At 41.5% G+C, this 25,910-nt stretch overlaps 1 protein-coding gene across 5 annotated transcripts in view; it reads right to left on the reverse strand.

The window, feature by feature from the left end:
• Nucleotides 1-18,047: 18,047 nt before the first annotated feature.
• Nucleotides 18,048-25,910, reverse strand: part of tfeb (transcription factor EB) — a 30,252-nt gene continuing 22,389 nt past the window's right edge. For 4 of the 5 annotated variants that reach the window (XM_063474373.1, XM_063474370.1, XM_063474371.1 and 1 more), the window contains 5 exons: nucleotides 23,954-24,071; nucleotides 23,732-23,788; nucleotides 23,165-23,240; nucleotides 22,909-23,056; nucleotides 18,048-22,811 (listed from right to left, as the gene is read on the reverse strand). In XM_063474373.1, coding sequence (XP_063330443.1) covers nucleotides 22,239-22,811; nucleotides 22,909-23,056; nucleotides 23,165-23,240; nucleotides 23,732-23,788; nucleotides 23,954-24,071 — 972 coding nt within the window. In that variant the 3' untranslated portion in view covers nucleotides 18,048-22,238. The remainder of the gene's footprint in view (nucleotides 22,812-22,908; nucleotides 23,057-23,164; nucleotides 23,241-23,731; nucleotides 23,789-23,953; nucleotides 24,072-25,910) is intronic. The other variant, XM_063474374.1, reaches the window with a different exon arrangement.

The raw sequence follows: 25,910 nt of genomic DNA on the forward strand, positions 1-25,910 counted from the left end.
TCTCGTGTCTTAGTTTCTGATAGAAACTCGGTGAACTTCTTTTTTTCTGTCCTCGGGCTCCTGTAATAACTGGCTGGTAATTTTGTTTTTGTGTTTAACTTTCTTATCGACACAAATTCCCTACTTCAATTCCCCAAATGGCACATGCTCTGCCACCTTAATGTGTATAACTAGAGGTTAAATGATAAAATGTGTTATTGAAATGTAGGCCTGCTGATTACGGCTGCAGTTCGCGGCCTGTTCCAAATAGCCAGGGGCAGACGGGGTGGGGGTAAGGGGGGGATTGGGGCCTTGTGGGTTAACAGTTTAATAAAGGGGGAGGGAAAGAGAGAGCGAGAGAGAGAGAGAGGGACTGAGTGCTGCTAGTCTAACTCGCTCCCCTCTCTCTCACTGCTCTTTCACTCACTCAGTCACTCAGTCTCTCCCTCTCCCTCTGCCCTGTGTTTTACCATTTTAATTAGGCCATAACAAGCTCAGTCGTGTAATTAAGAGCTCAGCTGGACCAGAAAACAAGTCAGCCATTAGCCCCGACCAGCCCAGATCACCCACAGCAGCTGCTAAGCTAAAGCAGATAAAACACACAACATACCCACATATGGAAGTGTCACAGAGTGGAGAAATCACTCCTGTTCTACTTCTTGAAAACTTCACCTGTTTGAAAAAAAAAAAAAAAAGTAAGACTCCACTGGTACCGTAGCAGCCTGCACAAATATTTTGACAAAAAAAAAGTTTTCACATCAGCCAAGATTTCAACCAGCCCTAGGTTAAACCTACACACACCGACGTGACACCATGCATGTACAGACACACACATATACTGTGAAGAAGCTCTGCAGTGACAGCTATCCCCCAGGTGTTTTGTTTCACAGAAACACTTTATTTTCTTTGTTCCTAAAAAAAGTGCAAAGTGACAGTGACAGCACAATGGCCTTTTTTTTTTTAATAGAACACACACACACGCACGCAAACACAGAGCGCGTGTGTCTGTGTGAGAGAAAATTACGCATACAGATCTCTTTATCAGACTGATGGATGTGAGCAGCTCCCTCACCTCCTCTCGGCGAGCGCTGCTGCCTTTTGTGCCTCCCTCCAGTGCCGGCGATGCTTAATAGAATTCATGTATATGTAAAGACTCTTGCATCCTATTATGTACAATAAACTGCTTGCTTTATCCGTGGCAGCACCTGGTGAGTGGCACAATCTGCCAAACACACCCTTTTCCAAATCAAATTTATTTAGTTAGACCTCCATTCAAACCCACTCATGTAAGCTATCATGTTACACTCTGATCTGAATAACTACAGGCGGGAATCTAATTCATTTCATATTCACAGCACTGCTGCACCCAGCCCTCTTACAGGCCTGTATCAGTAAATTGTCAATTGTAGATGCTCTGCCACATGACGGTACAATGCAAACAAGGTTAGTTTTCAAACACCTGATTTGAATAAGCTCAACAAGGAAACATATCAAGCCGCGCTGCTTCAATGCTTTTTGTATTGCTTCCAGGAGAGGTGAGGGAGGGGAGGGAGCAGCAGACGGAGGGAGGCGCAGGGACACTTTTTGCAAGGCAGGGTGATGCTGGGCCGATAGCACTGGAGGAATGGCAGTTAATTTGAATATGGCACCTGAAGCCACAATGATTATTATCATCACCAAATCAAGGAAATAAATGAGAAGAGGGGCTCCAAAAATAGCGTTCGGAGCCTTTTGTGCACAGCAGGTAGGCCCAGTGGGGGGGAGGTGACGGGAGAGCATTCGCTAGCTCATTATCCAGGGCTGGGCTCAGGGAATGGAGGGATCGAGAGAGAAATTGCATTAATGTGACCATGGACACTCTTTTCAGAGGCATCTCCACTCACCGCACACACGCGCACATTGTCGCTCGCGCTCTTTCTGCTCCTTTCTTTCTCACTGTCTCTCACTCTCACTATATGCCCTGTTTAATTTGAGTGTTAGCATGAGGTAATTTAGCCATGCTGCTGTCACATGCAATGAGGCCAGGGATACAAGGGGGACTGGGAAGAACAGACTGAAATCATTTACCCCCTCATCTTCCAGTCACCTCTGTCTCACTTTATTTCCAATCGAACTCTTTGGATCTCCCTTTCTTCTTTGGATAGCACCTCGCATCCCTCTCGCATCACCCTGCATGCTGTCCATCTATGCACCCCCTCCTCCCCATTATTTTTTGCCTCACCAACTCTCCTCTCAGTCCGCTGTCCACTTTTCTGCAGCCCTCTCTGTCCAAACCTCGTCTCTCTGCCTGAGGCTACAGGAGATGGTGTTGGTGAGTCATCCAAGCAGTCGTTTGATTCATGCTGCTCCAGGCTCTCATCTCCCCAGAGAAATTACCAGTCATTTTAATCGGACCCATGTCTCTAATTCATTACACAACCCCACTCTGACACGTGCGCGCGCACTCACACACACCAACACACTGAAGACCTCTCAGTCAGATAGCTACCTTCACACAGTCACCTCCATCTTTGGTGTCAAACGGCACTTAACATCCCTGTCAGTCACTCATATTCAGAGGAGAGCTGAAGGAGAGAATGAGAGAAGGGAAATGGGGCGGGGGGTATTTAGCCTGCAACTCATTTCTCATCACTTTCCCACACCGTCTATTAGTTCTCCACTTAGTCCTCTCTCCTGTACCATCTGTTCTTATCTGTCTGCCTTCTTAAATGGCTTCCCTGCTTCTCTTCTCAAATCCCATCACCCCCTTCCATCTCTTCTTTATTTCCAAGTTTCAGGATGAACTAGTTCTGTTGGCGAAGAAAAGTTTACTCTTCAAAAATCATGAGTGTATCAGCCAGGGGACAGAGGCTTGTGGAGTTGCTCCCTGCTCATACGTAAAGGCAATCTGTTTTTTTTCTGCATTTGTGGCACCAGTAACTAATAAAAAAATCCGAGGTCTTTATGCTTTGTCTGCTGACTCATTTCACTAGTATGCTTATGAAAGTGGAACAGGGCTCTCACTGATGCTTCTTGCAGCATCTGTGATCTTCCTGATGTGACAAATTTCATAAAAATGTCCCGTTTTCTCTCCATCTTATGAAGATTCACAATTTTTTAGTGTAGAAAAAACAAGATTTTCTCTTTAGAGAAGTATCACCCACAAGGCTAACAAATACCAGAGGACAGAAATAATGGCCACGTTACATTCATCAAAATTATTTTCATATTCAAATCGTTTTAGATATCTTCGATATGAATGTATTTAATATATGTATTAAATAGTAATTTCCTTTATTTTTGATACTTAAAATACTAAAACTTATTATTTTTAAAATGAATGATGTGTAGAAACAGATGTGTCATACTGGAATCCTAAAATCCACACTAATAAAAAACAAACCAATAAGTGGTATTTTTGTTGTTTTTTTGTATAATACTACCACTCTATAATGTTGTTCTGTAGTTCTTTATAACTGGGGTATTCTGCAAGGACATGAAGTCTGTATCACCCAAATACAGATTAAATCCTGAGCTTCTTTTCTGTTGGTTGCCAGGTTTGCCTTTGTCTGCCCGTTTCAATGGCCTGACTATATTCAGCCCGTATATTGTCAAGGTTTTTGTAAGCTTTTTTGTCCACTTGAGCTATTGTGTAACTGTATTTTGCTGGCTTAATAACTATTCAAATTAAAGTATTACAGTCGTTTCTTTCAAATAGGTCTGTCTGTGTGTTTTTTTGTAAAAAAATTTATGCTGCATATAATTTGGTTGGACCTTGCATTGTCCTGATGGTCCTTGGTATCTTTAATAGAAGTTGGGGGTGTTGAGTCTCCGAGTTACAGGAAGTTGACTGAAATGTCTCTGTGTGCTCCCGCTCTTCTGGAAAGAAAAAATAAAACTATCCATGTCATTTAAATATGTTAGGAATATTTTAATAAAAAGATCCATTTTTGCTGCTTCTTAAAAGCATTTTTTCATGTGTAATGAGATTACTTTAATTCCCAAATGTGTGTAATTGCTTGTTCAGTAAAGCTGGTTTTATTTGAAGATTTTTTTTATGTTTCTCTGGATTTGTGGTCTTTTAAAGAAGGTAATTACCAAACCATAACTATTATTTCTGCACCTGTGTGTGGATTAATTATTAGATGATATTCTATTAGTTTCCTTACACGTTCACTACGTTATTAAAGTGTCTGTTTTTTTAATTATAAAACATTTTATATAAACTCTTTTTAAGTTTGCAAACTACTTGTAAACTAATTTACTGGGTTGTGACTCATAGCACATAAATAACATATGACACTTTCAGTATAATAAGTCAGAGAAGCCTGCAAAGGGCAGAGATATCTGCATGAAGAGACGCTGACAACATCGTACTGCCTGTGACAACAAAAATCAATTAAAACACACGAGCACAACACCCTCTAACACACACACACACACACACTTCCTCTCAGAGCTGAACAGCAGGGTTCAACCCAGAGCGAAAATACTCAGCTCTGTGCTTGACGTTGTTTCTCTAATTACAGGAGCTTGTGAATACAAAGTAAATTTAGTGGCCACTTGCAGGTCATCATCTTCAGCACTACACACATATACAAACACACACATGTGAGTTTGTGTTATGTAATGTATGTTTACTGGTGTCGGGGTGGGGGTGGCAAAGGTAAAACAGCCATGACAGCGTGAATGCCAGACTGGCAGTTTGCTGATGGGAGTAAAGAGAAGGGGAGTGTCAGAGGAGAAGAGGTCACCGTGTTGCAGGTGACTGTGACAACAAGAGAGGCTTCTCCTGGCTTTAATTGGCTCTTTACATGGAGGAGAGGTTCATGGTGAGTCAGTCGTCCATACCCATTCTCTCCTCTCCTCTCCTCTTTTTTTCCATTCCTTTTCCCCCTTCTGTCTTTTTCGGAAGAAAGCTGTGATGGGTCACTGATCAGGATTAATGGTTATCTCTCTTTTTTTTTAGTTTTTCTCCCAGTATTTTATATAAAAAAATACCTCAGATAATTCTCACTGTAGAAGGAAATTGAAGATACCATGTGGTTAATTGCAGAGCTGATCAGTATAATAACTTGATTTGAACACACAGCCACTTTTCAAATGAAAAATGAAATAAACACCTCTTTTTTTAATTCCCTCCTTTGCACCGGCACCCCACGCTCCAACCTCCCTTTTTTTCTGAAAGCAAGCCAAGGTGTACAGTTGACAGCAGGCTCTAGTGATTAAGTCCTTTCATTGGTTAATTAGCCCCTACAGCAGTTGCACACAGGCGAGGCAAGCAAGGACTGACTCACCAAACGATCAAAGACACAGCCTGTCAGGAGGCTCAAACACTCTGTGTACCTGTGGGACAGTCACACAGAGGCACGCACACACGATCATACCTGTGGGACAGTCTTTCTCTCTCTGTCTCACGCACACACAGGCGTACGCGCTCATCAAGTCTTGTACCTGTGGGAGATTCCCCGGTGTCTCTAATTCCTGAGGTGATGTGCCACACATACACACAGAGAGAAAGAGAGACTCATTTTTATAAGAGCGCACTCTGAAATACTCTGAGATACTGGCACAGATGAGTGCACGCACACATACATGCACACACAAACACACTTTAGCTAAACACTTAATCAGCACTGAAATGAGGGTAAGAGTAACAGAGTAAGCATTTTGTTATCCTACAGTGTCTCCTCGAGATAATGCAGATTTTCTAAAGATATGTTACACTGTTGTGGGTGACTTATCTTGAGTTGCGATGGCAGATTTAGGTCTTGATATGAGAAAAAGTTGCTGGCCTGCATCAACTGAAGCATCATGGATGAGAGCAAACAAGTAAAATAAGATTATAATGATAAAGCTGTGATAATTTGTAGCCTTAATACTATTTAAAATTACCATCAGCACCCAATGTCTGAGCAATTCCACTTTTGAGTTAAAAAAAATACTATATAGGCATTTCTTTTGTAAATTTAGCTGGGCTGGAAAGATACTTAAAAACAAATTGTATTAATTGTTGATTTGTATGATAAATTTAGCTGTAGGCTTCTCTTTTTTTCAATTTAATTATATATATATATATATATAAAATTTGTTTAGATTGTGAGTTTTGCATCTCAGATTAGCTATTTGTACAAAATATATTGATAAGCATTTGTTATTTAAAGAAATGTTGCTTGAAATTACATCTAGCTAGCTGGTATTTAGCTTAACATTGGAACTTAAAGCAGACAAGACAGCTAGCTTATGGCTAACCAACACCTTGTAGATTTAAAGGCCTGCTAAGGAAAATCCTCAAAGCCTTTTATCAAGGTAAACCTTAAACTTACCATTTATATTTTCCTGTTTGGGGTATAACTACATTTCTATATGTTAGTTAAACTGGATAATATATTTAGCCTGCATGGTGTATGTGTTTCTAGATGGCAGGGGGTTAGTGTCTTGCAATCTTATATAAAATATAAACAGACTGGCATATGTATAACTCTTTTCTAGTTGTTTGTTTTTGTTTTTGTTTTGTTTTGTTTTGTTTACCACATTTACCCATTCAAACACAAAACTGATGGCTATAATGCAATTTGAGGTTCAGTGTCTGATCCAATACACTTAACATAAAAATGGAGCCATGCTCAAACCACTCACTGTCTGATTAGTTAACATAGTAAGTATGAAGTCACTCAACTTTTGAGAACTCCTGCTTAGAAGCTGGTGAAGTTTTACTTTTTTGTCCAACTACTTCCTGCTGGTGAAACCAAACATCACAAGTGAGGGGTGGATCAAACCATGCCACAAACATTCTGCTGAATCATATTTTTTACTCTAAATGGCACACTGTTTTACAAAACAAACACTAGCCTATATTAAATAAGGATATTACTATATTGCTAATTATCGAGGTCACAAAATTATTATAAATTAAGTAAGAATAGCACCAATAATTCTTCGGGTTTTCCGAAGGTCTTTCAAGGTTTTCCTTTGGACACTGGTGACTTTCACTCCTTTTTTGTCCAGTCCTTGTACCTGACCATTTTCAAATGATTTTTTTTAAAGCTACTTAACCCTAACTTTATTTAACATTAAAAAATGACACCTAACTCATGGAATGGATGAGGGTTGTTTCTACACATAATGTACAACTTAGCAAAAAAAAGCCACTTTAAATTGTATCTTTAGGGATGTTGTTACCAGCAACCTGTAGCAAAAATATATATTTTTGCTTTTCCCTGAAAACCTGGCATATCTCAGCACACTGCATAGTTTGTCCTTAACGGATATGAGGAAAGTGTATAAGTGGAGGATAAAAGAAGCCGTGACGGGCCTAAAAAAATCTACCACAGATGAACAGCATCTGATTGCCATGTCTTTAGGAAACAGGAAAAAATCCAGCAAAGAGCTGACACAAGATCTGAGAGATGGATCTGGCCTTACAGCTGGTCCGTCTACTAAATCATCACTAAAGCCTCATCAGAAATGGTTTCAGAGGAAAGGTGGCTTTAAACAAGCTATTCTTTAGGAAGGGACACAGGGAGAAAAGCCTGAGGTACGCCAAATTGAAAATCAGGGGCAACTAGTCTGATGGAGTGATGAATCCAAATTTGAAATTTTTGGTTGAAATTGTCATCAGTAAAGTGATTATTTGTAGCCATCTGTAAAACAGTGTGGAGGCTCTGTCATGGTTTGAGGCTGCCTTTCAGCCATTGGTGTTGGGGATCTTGATGGAATTGTGAATGGTATTAACTGAATACCATGAGTGAAAGCATGAATAGAAAAACAGAGAGCGGAACACCATCAGCCATAACATTATTGAACCTGTGAGGGATCATCTTGACAGAAACATTTAAGTACTTAAAAAAATGAGTGATTGCTCAAGAATATATAGCATTTGTTATTTCATAGAGATGTATACGTTTTAAAAGTTAAAGTTTATAATTATTGGTAAAGACTTACCATTAGATCACAACCCCCTTCTTTTCTACGGCGCTCATTACATGGTGGTTGAAACAGCTGATGAGCAGCTAACATTTCTCAGCAGGTCACCATCACATTATGTCCTTTAGTGCATTCTGTTTTTAAAATAATTTAGCACAGTAAACCCACTTTGTATAACCCTGCGCAAGATGGTCATTTTCCTCAACATCCTTTGTGACAAACTAATGGTTTGAAATTCTGATTTCAAATGCTGTTGATGGACATCACAAAAGAAGGCACACACTAAGCATAGCAGCTTTGGTGCTAGTAGCTGGCCTCCAGCACTAAAGAACAGTAATGGTTCTAATTCCAATAAAGAGAAAATCCAAGGTCACACTGTGAACTTCCTCCCCATCAGAAGACCACAAAGACTGGCTGGGAGAGTGCATAATATCCTCACAGCTATTTTTACCCTCAAATTAAAATCTATGACATGTTGAAATGACTGCAGTGTGCAAGAGGGGTATTCAAAGCAGACACTAATGACGCTTATTAATGGCGTGAATGAAGTCTTGACAGGTCGTGTGTCATTCTGCAGGCAATGCTCCACTGGCATAATGGCTAATGTAAGTGGGGATAATTATATATATTATACCCTGTCTTATGGTATTTTGGCAGGAGTATGAGGAGCCAGGCAGTTAGAGAGGAGAGTGAAAGCGCTTGCTCTTTTTGAGACAGAGATGTGCGCGCGTGTGTTTGTGTGTGTGCACACACGCATGCAGGCATTCACCCCCCACCACCCCCCATCTTCAGCAGTGGTCCAGGGGATGAATAATAGTAAGACAACAGCACCAAACTGTGGTTGGAGAAAATGCCTGCATACAGAGGCAGGTAACAGATAAGCAACGTTTACAGCAAGCTCTGTGTTTAAACGTCCTGTTCCACAGACACTGATCATTAAGTGTTTTAACCGAGTAAAATAGAAAAACACAGGGAGAGAGAGACAAATGGCTTTCTCCGACTGAACAAATGTAGCACACGTGTGATTAAGTATGCACGTGTGTATGATATATTGTGCTTTGCGTGCCTCCTGTGAGGCGGGGAGACAAGTAATGACCATTTAATTCCATGTTCAAATCCCTCAAACCGTGATGCGGAGCCTCATAGATCAGCAGAGAGAATTAGGCAGGTAAAACAAAAACAGTTAAGCCACTGAACCAAGAGTGGAAACGCTAGTGTGAAAAATAAAAATAAGGATTATTGCTATTATTATAACTGTAACCACTTAAAAAAAAAAAAAAAGAGTCTGTCATTGAAAAATACCCTATCAGCACCTTTATGTGAAGGTTCAGCATGCGTATGACTAAGATAAAAAAAGTCAGAGAAGAAGAAGAAGGGGAAAAAAAAGCAGGACTGCAAGAAATCAAAATAAAATATCTTTCATTTATGAAAGAAATGAGCTTAGAATCTGCTAAAATATACAATTATCAAAACTGCTTAAGTGCACCTGCTGATTCACAATCAGGTCGCGGAGGCGCTCGGTGCAGCTGGAGTGTCAGGGACAGCTGTGAGGAGGTGGCGAGGAAGAGGAGGAGGGAGGCTGGGGCTGAGTGGATCTTTGTGGATCTGTCCTCTCTGTGATGTTGGTGGGAGAGAGTTAGCTAATTGGAGGCCCGGTGGTAAAAACTTGTTCATTAATGCCTCCGCCTCCAGGTCCCCCCGCTCAAACACCTTGCCTCATTTATCTCTGTATTTACCCGCTCCTCCCAGTCCCAACACAGGACCTCAGAACACACTCAAGGTTCAACTTGGAACAAGGGGGAAAAGGAAGGGGGAAAGAGGGAAAGAGGGAAAGAGAGGCGGAGAAGGTGGCGAAAGAAAAAGGGGGAGAGAGAGTGGGAGAGAGAGAAAGGGTAACTTATGCTCGGTGGGAATTAACAAAGCACTTAGTAATTAAATCTGAATTGACATTCTGGTAATTAGCCTCTTGATTAGGAGCAATAACACAATTAGCCAACCAGTCTTTGCTAATTGTTAATTAGTATAAGCAAAGTTATTGTGTGTGTGGCAGAGGGAGGCATGTAAAAGAACAAATGTTAATCTGTCTCTCTTTCAACAGCCGCGTCCCCTTTCTTTTTTCCTGCTGCCTCTCTATTGAGCTAGCAGGCAGGTTCATTGCCTTTCTCTTCAGTGAGGCTGCATTCACAGGCAGCAGTCAGTAATTAGCTAAAAGTCTTATCAAGGATATCATCAGAGAACAGGCTGAGCCGGCTGTGCTGGCACATCTTCACGTCTCCCCCCCTCTCTTTCTACTTTCACTGAAACATTCCTTCTTCCTCTGCCCGCGCTCCGCAAGGTGTCATGCGGAGGGTTGTGTGTGGGGGGGTATTTGTTCTGAATAAAGATGTGATGTGGATTAAATACAATCATAAAAGGGGGAAAAGAAGCCACGGCGCTGGAGATGAATCTTAAGGAGATGTAATTCATCTAAAAGGTTTTAGTTTATGAGGAAGACGAACCGAACACCTCGTTAAAGCCAGGGAGAGGAGAGAGGACACGGGGAAAATAGATGAATGGACAATAAAGATGTTCCGGGAAGTGGAATTTACATTGGCCACAGGTGAAACATGGGTTATTTTCAATTAACATGGACTTAGTAGAACAATATATTTCCCTTTGCACTGAGCCCCTACACAAACCCAGAGGAAGTGAGGGAGATCTCAGCCATTTCTTTTTTCCACAGCTAGGTAAAAAGCGAGAAGATTTTCACTGATGCGTCCACCTGTAAACACGGCAGTCGCACTTGAGCGGTAAACACTGACGCACCATTAACCTTCTGTAACTTGGCCAAATGGTTGACAAGCTCGCCAAGAGGGCAGAAGCTACATGCTGCTATCAGAAGCTCCACATCAGTTCCTATACACAAATTGCATCTGTGGGCACACAAAACCTACCTGTGCGCCGATAAGTGTGTGATGGTGCCCGTGTTTGTGTGGGGTGAACACACGGATGGGAACGGGCAGTCAGCTCCAGATTAAACTGGTCTTCCCAACACAAATATTTGGGAGCAGGATGAGCTGTCTCAGGACGCACCGGAACATGAAATTAACCAGGAGAGGTGGAGGTGCCAGCAGAGCTAAAACGAGGTGGAGTGGGAAGCTGGCCTGTGCCACCCAAACCTCAGCTGCAAGCCAGGTGAGAAGAGGGAGTACGAAGGCAGGAAGATGCTAGTAAAGTTTGCTCTGCCTGCAACAAATTGATGCTTTTAGATTTCTTCTAATGAATTTTGGATATTAAAAAAAAAGCAAAACACTGAGTGTGTTAGTGGGTACGTACCAGTGTGTGTGTAGGTGTTACAAGCTCTGTCTTACCATGGTTCCTGCTGTGTCCCACCCACTGTGGCTCTAATTGGATCCTTATTACCAGGCCAGCCTCCATCCCAGAAATGATGGATTCATACCATGCTGAATTTCATTAATCATTCCTTATTCACAGTCCACTCTGTGAAGAGGGCAAATTCATTTCTTGGCATGCAGAGCGGCTACTATAATGAATATTCATGAAAGGAAATTTGGGGTCAGGCCTAATAAGGGAGGTAATTTGTAATTTGCGCTGTTCCCGCTCGGGTCTTGTTCGGCAGGTTAACCTATAGAACGCTGAGAACAGACACCAGCAGCGCACACGCACGCGAACCCACACTTAAACACGCTGTATTTTTACTCCGAACCTGCCACGAGCAGTCACGGAGATATTCAGTCCCAGTTTTTAAACATTAACCTAATATTGGCAATATTGGCACCTCAGTGAGCAAGACCTGGGGTGTGTGACACTTGTGTCTCTCAACCAAATGTGTATTTGCTCTTTCTGAAACTTTAAACACATGAGCAAAAATATTGCCAGAAAATATGTTTGGTATGACCTCTTAAGGATCAATGGCAAACTAACCACATAGCAAATAAAAGAAAAAGAAAAAGGAAGACATCCTGTTCAGTCTGGATGACTGCTCGTGCTGTTAGAGCCCTCCAGCTGGAGTAAAGTAAAGAATGAAAAATGGCCTTAATTTTTGCAAAATGGCGGCTCTTTTCCGCCTGACCAAATAAGCCCCGTAGACTGTTGAACACTTTGAGAGAAATCCCCTTTTAAATAAAACAGCTGCTTTAAGAGAAAAATAACAAGCTCCCTGGCTCTGCTTTCACATCACAGGATTTTCAATTCCCCACCCCCCCCAAAAAAGCATTTTATTGCTCCTTCTGAAATTATGCCCACCTGGCATCACTTAAAGTCACTTAATTAATAATTTATCAATACATTTGAAGTGATTAAAATTCATGAACAGAAAGTGTTTTTAAAATAGTGCCCTTACACCCTCAGGGTGTCCAATCAGTGCACCGCGTTCGTTAGATCAGGAAGGAATAATTAATTGTACCTGAATGTTTAGCGGGGTCAGGCAGTGGGGGCAGGATGCCTACGGTTGTGTGTGTGTGTGTGTATACATGTGTGTAGTGAGATGGAGGATGGAGGGTGTTAGTCAGAAGCACTCTTAGCGCTCATTGGCTTTGGACCATGACACCGTTGCACGAAGGTCAATGCAGTCTGCAGACAGCAACTTTATTCCACGTGTATTTGTTCTATTATGACACACACCCTATCATTTTCTCTCTTCTCCCACCCTGTCATCACCTTCGTGTCGTCGCTGCCCTTCCTCTTTGTCTCCATTGTCGACCTCTCCTAGGAAGGGAGCAACAATTAAGTAACCATGATTTAGACTTTATGTCAAACCTGTCACTCACGCTGACACACACACGCCTGACATGATTAAGTACTGGGAGGCTCCTCAACTGACTCAGCAGTGGGGTTAGCATATCCACAGAGACGTATATACGTACTATATGGAACTGGAGATCTACCAACTGTGAGTTAATCAAATCCCCTACTGTAAAATCCTTACACTTCATTTATAAGTCATTTAAATTTTGTCCATTTTTTATGCTTTTCACTTCATTTGGTTTATGTCAGATGTGCAATTGATTGATAATTTTCTGTGCAGAATATATAAATATTGTAACATAGGTTTTAGCATTTTAAAGTAGTACTGAGGTGAAACTGGAACAATGATGCACTAATATACACCAAAAATGCAGGAATTTGGAAACGACACACTGTATAAAGTCTGTAGTTTTATCTCAGCACCACCTTGGTGACCTGTAACCTCAAAATGCTTCTTGCAGGTTTCATACATCAATAATTTAGCTCTCTAAAGGGGACCACTCTGCATAATGACTCCGTTCACTTCTGATGGTTGAATATATTTTGTTGCTGATTTTGATCCTAGGATTTGTTGCTCTTTTTGCTTTTTTAAAATAGGAACGCACGTCACAATGCACAGCAAGTAAAGAGGAGTGCTAATCTGTGAAGCTTAAGCCACGCTGAGCTGAACGTTCAGATGACCAGAGGAGGGCAGAGGGGCGGCAGAAAGCGACTCTGCAAAGAAAGCCAAGTGCTGCTGAAGGTCTAAAGAAGGAACAAGGTGTGTCTTGCTGCGGAGGCGAGTGGACTGGTCTGTGTTTCTCGGTCCTCTCATGTATAATACATCTCTCTCTGTTTCACCCCAAGGTTCAGAAGCCCAGGGCCCCAGAGACCGACGCAGTCTTTTAAAGATATGTGCTCACTTAATCACTGAAGAAAAGGGCCCCCAGAGCTAGCCTAATATTATAATTAATTAATTCAACCAAAAAGGGGTATTAAATTTCCTCCCTCTCAGGATATCAGCTGAATACATTGACCTTTGTGGAAATCGCCCTCTAATTTGAATCAGGGTTTTTTTGAGTCGTTTACAGACTAAACTTGTTTCTTTTTCCTCTACTCCCATTTTTTTTTTTTTTTTTTTTGGAGGGGGGATTCTCTGTCTGCAGGAGTTTGAGCAAAAAGCCTCATACTACAGGGTGTGCGTGAGAGAGCAACTTTGTCCATAACGTGCCTCTTTTTGTGTGCGAGTGTGCGCGTATCTTCACAGATTTGTGTTTTATGTGCGTGTCTGTGCAAAAAAAAAAAAAAGTGCATGTGAGTGTGAGTGATCCCTAGTTTTATCTCCCTGCTGTAACACAGAAAAGAACAGAAACTTTTCTTATTACCGGAGAGAGTGGTAGAATAGCAGGCAGCTAAGTCTCTGTCTATCTCTGTCTCTCTCTCAGTGGTGTAGCTGACTCCCCAGTGTACTCCGGGTCTTCAGTAACTCCGACTGAAGTTCAGAAGGGTTAGGTAGTATACTCAGGAGGAAGGGGGGAGACAAGAGGAGGAAGACGAGGGGGGGTTAAGTAGGATTGGAGAAGTGGCAGTTTTAAAGCAGAACTTTAAATCTCCACCTACGAACGAGAGAGGGAGGACAATGGCGTCATGTGCCGCGCCGTTATCTTCAGGTCTCTGAAAGGCGGGAGACGAGAGGACGAGAATAAAAAAGAAGCTTGAAGAAGGGCATACATGTGATAAAAGCTGTAGGCTGTATAATCTACGCTGCTTTTCAGGGAGGTATGAAAAAAAGGAATCAAATCTTTGCAACCTTCAGATTGTAAGTTCATGGAAACAGCCTCTCGCTCAACAACAACACAGAACGAAACAGACGAGGATTTGCAAGATGGACGGATGAATGGATGAGTGGATGGCTGGACGGGTTGGCAGATAGAGAAACAAACACAGCAAAAGAACAAATAGATCTCAGGAGCTTAGCAAAGAATAGCACCTGTGTGCCAGACCATTAGCTATTTTGTAATCTTCATGTTTTTCAATTTGGGTTTTTAAAAAAAATGTTTTTCTTAGAGTGATGATTTGGTGGTCAAGGTCACAAATACTGTGCATGATAGAGTCTGACAAAACTTCCAATAGATATGATAGAGGAGTCACCACTTTCACGGGCACACCATCAACCGCAGGAGAAAGGGATGGAGCAGTTAACCTTCAAAATGTGTCAAATCGGTGTCAGGCACATTATTTGTCTTAATAATGATAAGCTTACTTTAGCGCCTCTTCAATCAAAAAAAAAGAGGGAAAAAAAAAGATGTTAAAATATTTGTGTTCCAGCTCTGATCTCTCACTAGGAGCCGAACAACAGTTTGCCTATTATGTTCCCGAGAAGCCTTCTGGAGGAATTTAGAGAGGGACACCATGTCTTAATTTGACAAAGGTTGCACCAGATGTTCTTTCTGTCAGCGAATGACATTCAAGCGATTCAAAACAACATATTAATTCTCAGCGCTGAGAACTGTCAGGCCGTGTTTGACTTCCATTTTCACTGGGCCCATCCGAGGTGTGGACCACTAACTCCCCCTACTGGCCATGCGGAAGAAAAAGTAACCATTTGTAGCATATGAGGAGAAATTAGGCTACTTTAAGACTTGATTGTGATAATAGAATAAATAAGAAAGCGCGATGCTACTTATGATGTTAGGCAAACACAAAAACTGAATAACAGCTTTCACAAAATGTGCGGGTTTTTTTCTTATACACCTGTTTGAAAATATCTGACAGTCCTTTCAAACTCTTTTTTTTTTTTTTTAATTTAAGCAGAAATTTGAAATTGCTGCAATCTCAGCTCACGAACCCTTACTCTTTGCGTCTTTGCAAAGCTTCATCTGCGTTCCAAATTACTCCTCATTTCTTCTCTGCCTCCGCCGCAGTCTGAGCAAAAGTTCGAGAATGAAAAGAGCACCGCTGCAACCGGCCCTCAACTCTCCCGCAGCTCATCTCGTCACCTCTGCACACATGAAAAGACTGATCCGTCCGCGCCACTGTTAATGGCGGGGACATTATTCATCTCTCCAGCCAATTTGAGCCCCTTTTTCTTTCAGGAATAGAGGCACGAGGGGTTGAGAGGAGTCAGTGGAGAGTATTAAATATGTAGAGGAAGATGGACAAAGGAGCGGCAGAATAAAGAGGGGCAGGAGAAGAGGGAATGAAGAAGGACAGGGAGGTGCGTGACGATAGTGTTGAGACCTAGTTAGTTAGAGACAGTGTGCGAGGAAGGAGCGTTGGTTTTAGCCTGTTTGATGGTTTGAAGGAGCTTGGGTCTTACCTTACAGAGGGGAAGAACTTTTTTTAGGGGTGGGTGAGGAGAAATACGTGGACATCAGCACTTCAGAGATGCCCCAAAACTTTAGGGCAAACTTCGGTACTGATGAATTATGAATCTAAAGGAAAAGAGGGGGAAAAAATCAATGTTGTGTCATTGTGCCATCTTCATTAGAGGCTTTTTGATAGTGGGCCATCAGAGCCTACAGGACTATTCATGCCTACAAAGGCTATAAAAAGTGTCTCCAATTTCCATCCATAGCAGTAAAAGCCAGTAGTTTTGGGGTGAGTTGCAGCCTGCCTGTCAAAAGGAGAATGTGCGGTGAGTGGCCCGGGCAGGAGAGATCATAAAGAAGGCTGTGATTGAGGGTATCTTAATGGAGGAGGATGGATCAATAAGTAATATCAGCAGGTTTTAATTCCAGGCAACACACATAAACCTTTACCAACTTCGCAATGTCACTCAGTGTTCATAAAAGTTTTTTTTTTCCCCTCCACATCGCCTCGGACAAAAAGAGATAAATCCATCAAAAAGTCGCCTCAGTTTTATCGTCCCCCCTCCCTCCACTCTCCTCCCACTCCCTTTTCCCACCATCCCTCCCCCTCATCTCCATTTTGATGTCTGTCTATTAGCAGAGGGTGAGGCCTTTCCTGCTCTCCCATCCAGGGGCTAAATTAGCTCAATCAGCCCCCTTTCACCCCTCTTCCGCGGGCTTCAAGCTGAGTGACACACTGCTCCCCAGGGATAGGTGGGACTAACACACACACACAAACACACACACACACCAAGTCAGCAGCTAGAAGATGAAGAAGACTATGGAGGGAGGGGGCTGCATGTAGGGGCAGAAGTTGGGGTGAGGACGAGGGAGGATAAATGAGAGGATTGGTTGGAGGAGAGAATGATGCTTCATTCTGTCCCAGTCCAACAGAGGTTTCTACCCTGAGCTCTGGGTGGAGCTCTTTGTCCACTGCTTGTTGAACATGCTGCTTTTTCTTCTTCTTCAAGAAGGATAAGGTGATGCCTTAGGTGCAATGCCTTAACCCATTCAAGATGGTCGATCCATCAGTAAAAGAAGTCATGAGTATTTTCTCAAAGTGCCTCCTTTCGTTCGCCCACCCACGAGCACACTATGCCAGGGCCAGACTCTGCATTTCCGTGCCAGCATCTCTTAAATTGCACCTTCGTGTTTGATTTGTCTCGACCCTTTCCCTCGCTCCCACTCGCTAAACAGCCACCCAAGTATCAGTGGAAGTGCAAGGCAGGCGTTTCTGCAGCAGTAATAGCAGTGCGTGTATGTGTGTTGTGGGGGAGACGGGCGAAAAGGTGGTGATCTGAGTGAGCCATAAGATCTACTCTTTGCAGCTCTACAGGGATTTATTAGACCGGGAAGTACATTAGCATCATAAAGACCCAGGAGAATGGGCCTGTGGATGGGCTGCAGACACTATCGCCACACTTTAACATGCTCTGCGGCATAAGCGGGTGTGTGTGTGCGTGTGTGTATATGTGTGTGTGTGGATAAGGGATAAGATTACTCTGAATTAACTTAAGAAAAGGCTGTTAAACGGTTTATGGATCATCCTGAAGCAGCTCTGAACTAATACATCAGGAGATGACGGAATGAGCAGTAGAAGAGGAGAATTATTTTTTAAAAAGGAGGCAGGTAAGAGACAACAATAAATGTAATTATCAGACCCTTTATACTTTCTTACTAAAGATGTTTGCTGGGATAGTTGCAATGCAGTTCTTTCATTTAATAAACATTTTGGATTTCCCTTTAAAGGGGCCAAAATATCCAATCAGTATCCTTAACAGTTGCTGCTGTTCTTTTGAAAAAAGAAAAATAATTCTGCTTGGTATTTGTGAAGAAGCAACATTTTTGATTAGTTATTCAAGTAGCATTTAAAAAGGTTAATTGCACGGCAGCCCAGTCCTTTCGGTGACCGCTGTGACAGCGTTACAGGAGAGCAGAGTTGAAGGAGACTCCTGGATTGTGGGGGGGTTTGGTACTGTAGATCTCTGGTGCTCCCTGGTGGACACATGATGAAATTTGCTTCTCTAATCAGCCTCCGATAGTCACACACAAATAAAAACGAGGCACAGACAGTTGAATTTATGCACATAAAACTATAATTCACTTGTAGTCATTGTCTTACATTGGTATTGGTCAGTAGGTTACATAACCATGCTTCAATGACACTGTACCAACAAATATCCATTTTTTCTCAGTCAGCTGTGTCTTTGTTTTTTGGCCAAAATTCAGCAGGGATACAAAGTGTACATATATTTCTTCCCCCATTTACCATGTCAATTTAAAATATTTTTTGTAAGATGATATAAAAATACTGCTTTGAATGATTATTTTTTAATAAATAACCCAGTGACAGAGTATACAAACAAAATCTCTCCTTTTGTTTGTTTCTCCTGACAAATCCACAATGTGTGAATACGCCATATATTCATTTCAAAATAACTGCTAAATACAAGATGCTACTGACTTTGCTAAAGGCTGAAGTCTATTATCAGTGGATTTGCATTGCATGCTTCAAGTTTCCACCTTACTCAAAAGTTGCACATAGAATATTTCTAATGGCACACGCAAGCATCAACTTTAGAGACACTTTCATTCGTCACAGTGAAGGCAAAACCTGTGGTGTCTGTTTTGGAATGAAGGGGTATTTAAATTTTTATCTAAAATAAGGGCTGTGTAGAAATATTTTTTGTGAGTAACACTCACACACATTTCTCATGTCAGAAAAAACAAAAGGAAAATAAAAGCTTTCAGCCAGTGTATGGGTTCTAAAAAAATTTTTTATAACGTTATTAAATTCACAACCACCTTCCCCCTTTGCTCTGCAGAGCACCCTCTAGTGGAAAAATAAAGGGAGCCTGAGAAGCTCTTTGGAGTTCTAGTTGGATGACTGAACAACAACAGTCAAACTGTAGCTGACGGGGAAAAGGCTCGACCCCGGATGATGACAAAAAGTGGTACAACGTCAGGAGAGTCACAAATCCCTGGCCTAGTTTAACTGAAGTCAATCAGCTTCCAGTCTCCATGGAAACCAAAGACAGAAAATCAGTAGGCAGGTAGGGCAAAAAAATAAACTATAAAAACGATGTTCTTACTACTGGTAAGCCTTTACATTCATCAAATGAGCAACTTGATTTCAGTCCAATGATAAAAATCACCCTTCATCTATGTCTGGATCCAAATTTCAAAGTGAAAAGAGAGATAAATAAAATCCCAATCATACAAAAATGGCATCAGAAATATACACAATCTCTTTTAAAATCAGCTGAAATCTTGAAGTTTATAAATGGTTCCCCAACTCCAGTTAAAACATTGTTTAAATGCCTGTACAGTACACCTCCTGAATATGGCTCTGAGAAGAAAGGGTTGTTTCGGAATAAAATTGAAATAGAACTAAAATATCAAATACAAATAAAATACATTTAAATGGCATAAAACATCTGAAGTAAATCTTATTCCATATTTCTTCCATGTACAAAGTAAAAACAATAATGTCATTTTTTTCAGTGCTTTGGGAGATACAATAAACAAACTAAATAATAAAGAAAACAGACACTTCTTTTAATCAAAAACAAATCCCCTTGAAAGTATGTTCACTAAATAGATTTCTGTTCTGATCATAAACTATATCAATCAAAGGTAAGCCCCAGGTCTACCACAGCAGAGATACGACACAGGTTGAGCACAACCTGCTCCAGTCGTCACTTTGACAGCTGGAGCAATGAATCACCATTGGGTGACAGTTTGAACAGCAGACCTGAGCTTTACCTCTGCAGCTGGCAGCTTCATGTGAATCTCGAGGCAAGAGAGTGAAGCAGTGGGCTCTTCTGAAAAACAGCCTCACTCCACTTTGTGTTCATTTACAGTTACCTCCAGGCATATGTGGACAGTGGCACATTTTTCACAATCTTGCCTCTGCGAGTCACAACAAATGATTCGAAGAAAAGACGCAATCACAGTGCAGACTCTAAACAGAAATATTGCATCAGCCGGTGAGGAATTACAGCCATTTCACACAGTCATTTCTTCATTTTATAAGCAGGTAAAAAGTCTTGGAGATGATTTCAACTGTGGCATTTGTTGCTCAAAAAGTCAAACGGATCGGCCTTAAGCTACAAAAACAAAACAAACCTTGAGTGAGGCAGTGGAAGCTCGGTACATTCTGATAAAAAAAGAGAAGAATGCACTGGGGAAGTTTGGCAAAAAAAAGCAGATGATGAACAGTTTTGAAAGAAAATACAGGAAGAATCCCTGCTTTAGTCCACGAGTTCAAGACTTAAGGCAGTCATTGCCTGCAAAGGAACCTCAACAAGATATTAAAGAATTGAATTTACAGTTACATCAATTTGCCTCCCTGAAAATAGGGGTCAGTGTATAAAAAAAAAGGCAGTAATTTCTTGAAGGTAAATGCAATATTTTTGTTCAACCCCTCAAAATAAAGTTGACAATCTGCACCTTAACCCCTTATAACTGTAACTTGAATATGTTTTGGTACACAGCTAAAAAATAATAAAAATCACATCAGTGTCTAAAAAACCAAAATGAAACAAAAAAAATGGACGCACCTGCCTGTGAGTACTGTAATACCTAAGTGATCGTTTGTGTTGAAAGTGTGCATGTCTGTGAAGTGAGTGTGACCACAAATACATGCAAGTGTGTTCTAATGTCATAAAGACAAGCCTACGGCTGCTGACAGACAGAGCTAACACTTCTAGTTCCTTCAGACATGCACTCTGTTCCATTAATTTGACAGGTCCTTAACATTTTGGCTTCATGTCTGAATGAATACACAGGTTTGCTTTGGGTGACGCCTGGATGAAACAGCGTGGAACATGAATAAATTACCAATGCCTGAATGACCGGAATGGCGACACCAACAGACAGACGAAGCCAGCAATTTTGCATATCCTGTGCCTGAAACTATTAAACTATTTAAACATGTCAATTCTTTCTTTCATCTCGCCCTATATATAAACCTTAAAAGGTCACTTAGTGGGAGGAAATCACTGTATCTCCTGTGCTTACAAGGTCACACTGATGCAGAAGCAACTTTTAAAGCATTTACAGGTATATATGAATGTGATACAGAGTCAAAGCTGAAGACCTCCGACCCATAAACACGTGCCTTTGAAGAGGAGCAGCAAAAGTAAAAAGGCACAAACAGACAGGGGTTACAGCCCTGACATATTTCAGGTTAACATCCACTTCTATTTAAAAGCCTGCTTGTGTATTCTGTTACAGTACCTGAGTGTTTTGACACCTCACAGAAATGGATGGCCCTCAGATTTTTGATGGCCATCCAGTGCGTTTTCTCTACCCCCACTCCAAAGTCAACAGACTTCACAGTGTTGAGTAAAGATTGCGACAGTGCTGGAGGTGCTAAAAAATAAAGGTGGGCAACGCTACGTGACTGCCTGTGCATGCATTTTTTCAGAAGACGACAATTTCAGCTCGACAAGTAAATATAAAGGCCTTTGCTAAAAGCTGAATTATCCACCTTTTGCAGCAAACTTCAGGGTTTTTTTTTTGGCAATATTCCCCAAGATATGGATACATATAGACACTTGAGCAGGCTAACTCAAAGTTTTGTCGATCACCAAACGGCTAAAACCTGAGGCCAACTAACAGCCTGAGGAAGGGAACAATGTGACTGGATTGCATCCCCTCAAGATAAATTATGCATGCAGGGCCATAAAGCCATTTCCATTTTGTTCTCTATCGTTCATTCAATCGTTTATGATTACTAAAAGGAGCTGATGTTAGGGGCAAATAACTTGTCCTCTTCGTGTGTGATGATGCACTTGGTTTGTTCTTGTATCTGATAACGGCAGTCTAATTAACTGGGTGTTTTGTCCCTTGTGCAATTATGATTCAGGGCCACCTTTATGGAAACAAGGCCAATTGTGCCATATAACTCCTGACCTGGCAGTGCTGGTTCACACCTTGTAAATGCTCAGTGTGTTGGGCAAAGTTTTAAGCTGCTCAGTTAAACTCACATGCACTTATGTGTGTAGGTGTATGTGTGCGTGTCTGTTTATGCGCTCGTGAATGTTTGTGATGAATGTGTACTGTTTCTAATGACACCGAGGGGAAGTTAAATGTACCACAAAGGAGTGTCACTGGTGTTTCCTGAAACTGTGTGATATAAATGATGTCATGTCTGGGGGCTGATTCATTTCTGTGTATGTAATGTACGCATTTTGTGTTTTGCAAACGTGATATTTATGTTTACTACAATCTATGCGAAACCTCATGTGTTTGACTGAGCGAATGCATGCTTGTCTACATTATGTCTCCATCCTCTATGCTGAAGCTGGATCTGCGGCTGGAGTCGACAGATGCTTCAGGGGACATCGCTGAGAGCAGCGGGTCTCCACCCATAGGGGACAAAGGCTCGTCCATCATAAGGAAACCTAGGTCACCTCTCCTCGCCTGGACGTCAAGTCCACCCAGGTCACCCAGCCCAGACATGCCATCTGAAAACCCTGATATCCCATCGCACAAGTCCAGCGACTGGGCAAAGTCAAAGTGCTGGGAGCTGCCCACAGCTGGGTACTGAATGGGAGGCTGAGGCTGGAGATGCTGTGGGAGTGGTGGCAGCTGCCTGGATTCGGGCTGGGCCTGGCCCTGAGGGTGGAAGTGTGTGTGGGAGAGGAACTGGTGCTGCTGGGCCTGGGGATGAGCCTGGTTATGGGGTAGATGCAGGGGCTGGTGATGTGCTTGTGCCTGGGGGTGAGAATGGTTCTCCTCTAGGCTGGTCTCTTGTTTAATATAAGAACCCATAATGTCACCCGTGTTCAGGCCAGAGGGAGAGTTGCTGGGCAGGCCATGCAGACGAGCCTGCATCTCCAACTCCTTTAGACAGTTGGGAAAGAACAACAGCAATTTTATTACTATTAATATTATTATTCATTTTCTATGATTCTGGACATGTGCTGTACAAATGTGTTACCTGGATGCGCAGCAACAGCTGCTTGTTGGCCATCTCCATCCTTTTGAAGTTGTTCTCTACTTCTCTTGTCCTCTGTACATCCTTTTGCATACGTTTGATGTACTCTACAGATGCCCGCAATATAGTGCCTTTGTTCCAGCGCACATCACTAAGCAAACAGGAGAGCAGACAGGCAATTTTCACTTGTACGTTCATGTCAGTAACTACTCAACATCTGTATTTACTTTAAAAACATGGTGCACTAAGAGAAACTCACAGGTCATTGGTTTTGGGGATCATGGTGCCCAGCTCTTTAATGCGATCATTAATGTTGAATCTCCTCCTCCTTTCAACTATTGCAGAAGAATGATAAGACCAATGGAAATTAGCACAAAGGAAAAAACACACTGAAGATAATATCACTGTACAGGTGAATCAAAGGCATTAAAATAAGGAACAGGAAATTGTACAGATGCTACTTTTTAAGTATGTATAGCATAGATCAGCACATACTGGAAATATACAAAAAGTGTAAAGAGAAGCAAACATTTAAGCACACACACACACACACACACACACACACACACACACACAGTCACAGGCAATTACACCTAAGTGCAAGGACAGCAGAAATTACCAGGTTAACCATCCACCCAGTAGTTGGACTATGTCAGCTAAATCAGCACATGGGCCGTATAACACTGTTTCTGCATCGGAAAGATTATGCTTTGTGTGCATGTATGTGCTACGTGCAAATTCTTCTGAAGGCCTGCACATTATCAGTGTGAGAAAATAAAAAGGGAAAAAGGATTTGGGGAAATAGCATTCTGAGGGAAAGACTTACTCAGATTGTGGTTGTCTTTTTTCTGTCTCTCCTTGGCCAGCGCACGGGCTTCTGTGTCTTTGCAATAACAAAAAGTGATTAACTAATGGCTGAGAAAGCGCCACGTCTCAGAAAAGACAGCTTATCAAGAGTGCCAATAAACGCACGCTACAACACGAATTACTACACACAGGTGTTTCACTGATCGACAGAATCTGCATCACTTAGTAACATCTTTCGCACCTGAGAGTTCTCGCTTGATGGTCAGATTGGCAGGACAGGAGTTGCTGGTCATAGCAATGGCTGGACCCTTCATGCCAGGACCTGCATACACATCTAGGTGACTGCTTGAAAGAGGGAGCTGCAAAGGAAGCACACGACACACACACACACACATGCATTTAGAAAATGCATAGTATCTTACAAATACTTTGCAAAGTAAAAATAGGAGATGAGCAAAGGTTTCAATTTTCTGAATTAAAAAAACTAATCAAAATGAAAACTAAGTAAACCTGACTTTCTAACATCTCAGTAAGTACCTTTATAAAGTTACTGTTCATGTTTATTGTGATGTAAAGAGCAGATAGCAGCAGATAATGCAGTAATATCACAGCTGAGAACAGCCTGCCAAGTACAGAAATGATTGACTATCACCTCATCTATCTTATCTGTCTTTATGGCTCATTTCTCTCCTCTGCTTTCACCAGCTCCTGAACTCACACTCATGCAGTGGTCTCCACACTCTTGCACTTTAGACATTGTATAACAATGGTGATTTAGTTTGCTATGGACTCCTAAAAAGACGTGATTTCCTTTTAATTGTACAATCTAGTTAGCGTGATGAACTTTTTATGCCTTGTAAGCAACCGTGTCGTACTCCCTGAAGCAAGGGCAAATATGACGCTGCTAATGAGGCCTGAAAGATAAAGAACTCAAAGGATGAGATAGCTTAATCTGCTGGCTACTGTCTGAGTTGTGAGATCAAACACATTCACACACTAATATAAACGCAAACCTATGTATTTAAGTTAGATTTTTTGTTACAATTCTCACAAAAGATCTAAAGAATATATGAAATGTAAAACTTTAACTTAAATGATAACATTATCATAAGACCGAACAGAAGTTTACCCACACTGTTAAATACCAAAGACTTTTAATTTGTAGGATCTCAAGTATTAACCATTTTCTAGAGGTAAAATTCTTTTTAAATTTCTACATCATATTAAGAAGAAGACAGAAGCCCATTTGAAACCTTATCACAATTACAAATCTGGGGCTAATTGAGTTATTGAATCAAAAACACACAACTCTAATAAGCCCAAATTCCCTGCCTCGTCCCTCTGCAGCGACCACATTCTGACTGGGAACACCACCTTCATTCTCCACTCCAGTAAAGGCCCATTTAATTCAATTTGAAGACTAAATTCTACTTGAACTCAGTATGGCTCAGTGGAGCAATGCACAAGTCAAACTGTTCACTTGAGCCTGGCATTCAGGGGTGTTCCAGACTTTTGCTAAACTTTGAGATTCCAAGAATTCCATGGAGTTTGCTGCTTTAATCCCCATCAAGATTAGCAGGTGACTTCCACTCACACTGTTCTGACAGCTGGGCGTAAAGCTGGATTTTTTTATTTTTATTTTTTTAACATTTTGATTTGTGGTAGTTTATTGTGCTGGCTTCTCACTTAATCAATCAAAACCTGATCAGCACGGTTCACCTTATCAGTGTGATATGTAAACACATTTAGAGTGATTTAAGCAATTAAACACATCATGCAGGATTCTCACAGTTAACTCAGACACTGCACGCAGATGGTCAGATGTACGTGTACAGAATGAATTACTAACAGCTTAACTGTTTCACAGAAGAGAAGGAAAAAGACAGTATTGGCTGCTTGTATCAGTGTTTGACATGAGTATCAGATAAAGCAACAGGAGACTTTGTAGGTTTCCCTGTCTACCACTGTTTACCTGCTGCAGCAGCAGGGAAAAAGTTGGACAACTACACAATATGTCTAAGAATGCAGAAGCTTTGTTCCGCCAACCTTTATGTTTGAGTGCACCATGCAGGAGTACAATGATCTTAAATTAGCTTAAATGTGCAACAGTTTTGATTCATGTCCAGCAGAAAACAGCCATCACATGCTAACAAACACGCACGCACACACACACAAAACCACGCCACCACCCCTGCTAT

The sequence above is a fragment of the Pelmatolapia mariae genome, linkage group LG5 (genome assembly GCF_036321145.2).
Source record: "Pelmatolapia mariae isolate MD_Pm_ZW linkage group LG5, Pm_UMD_F_2, whole genome shotgun sequence".
Lineage (NCBI taxonomy): Eukaryota > Metazoa > Chordata > Actinopteri > Cichliformes > Cichlidae > Pelmatolapia > Pelmatolapia mariae.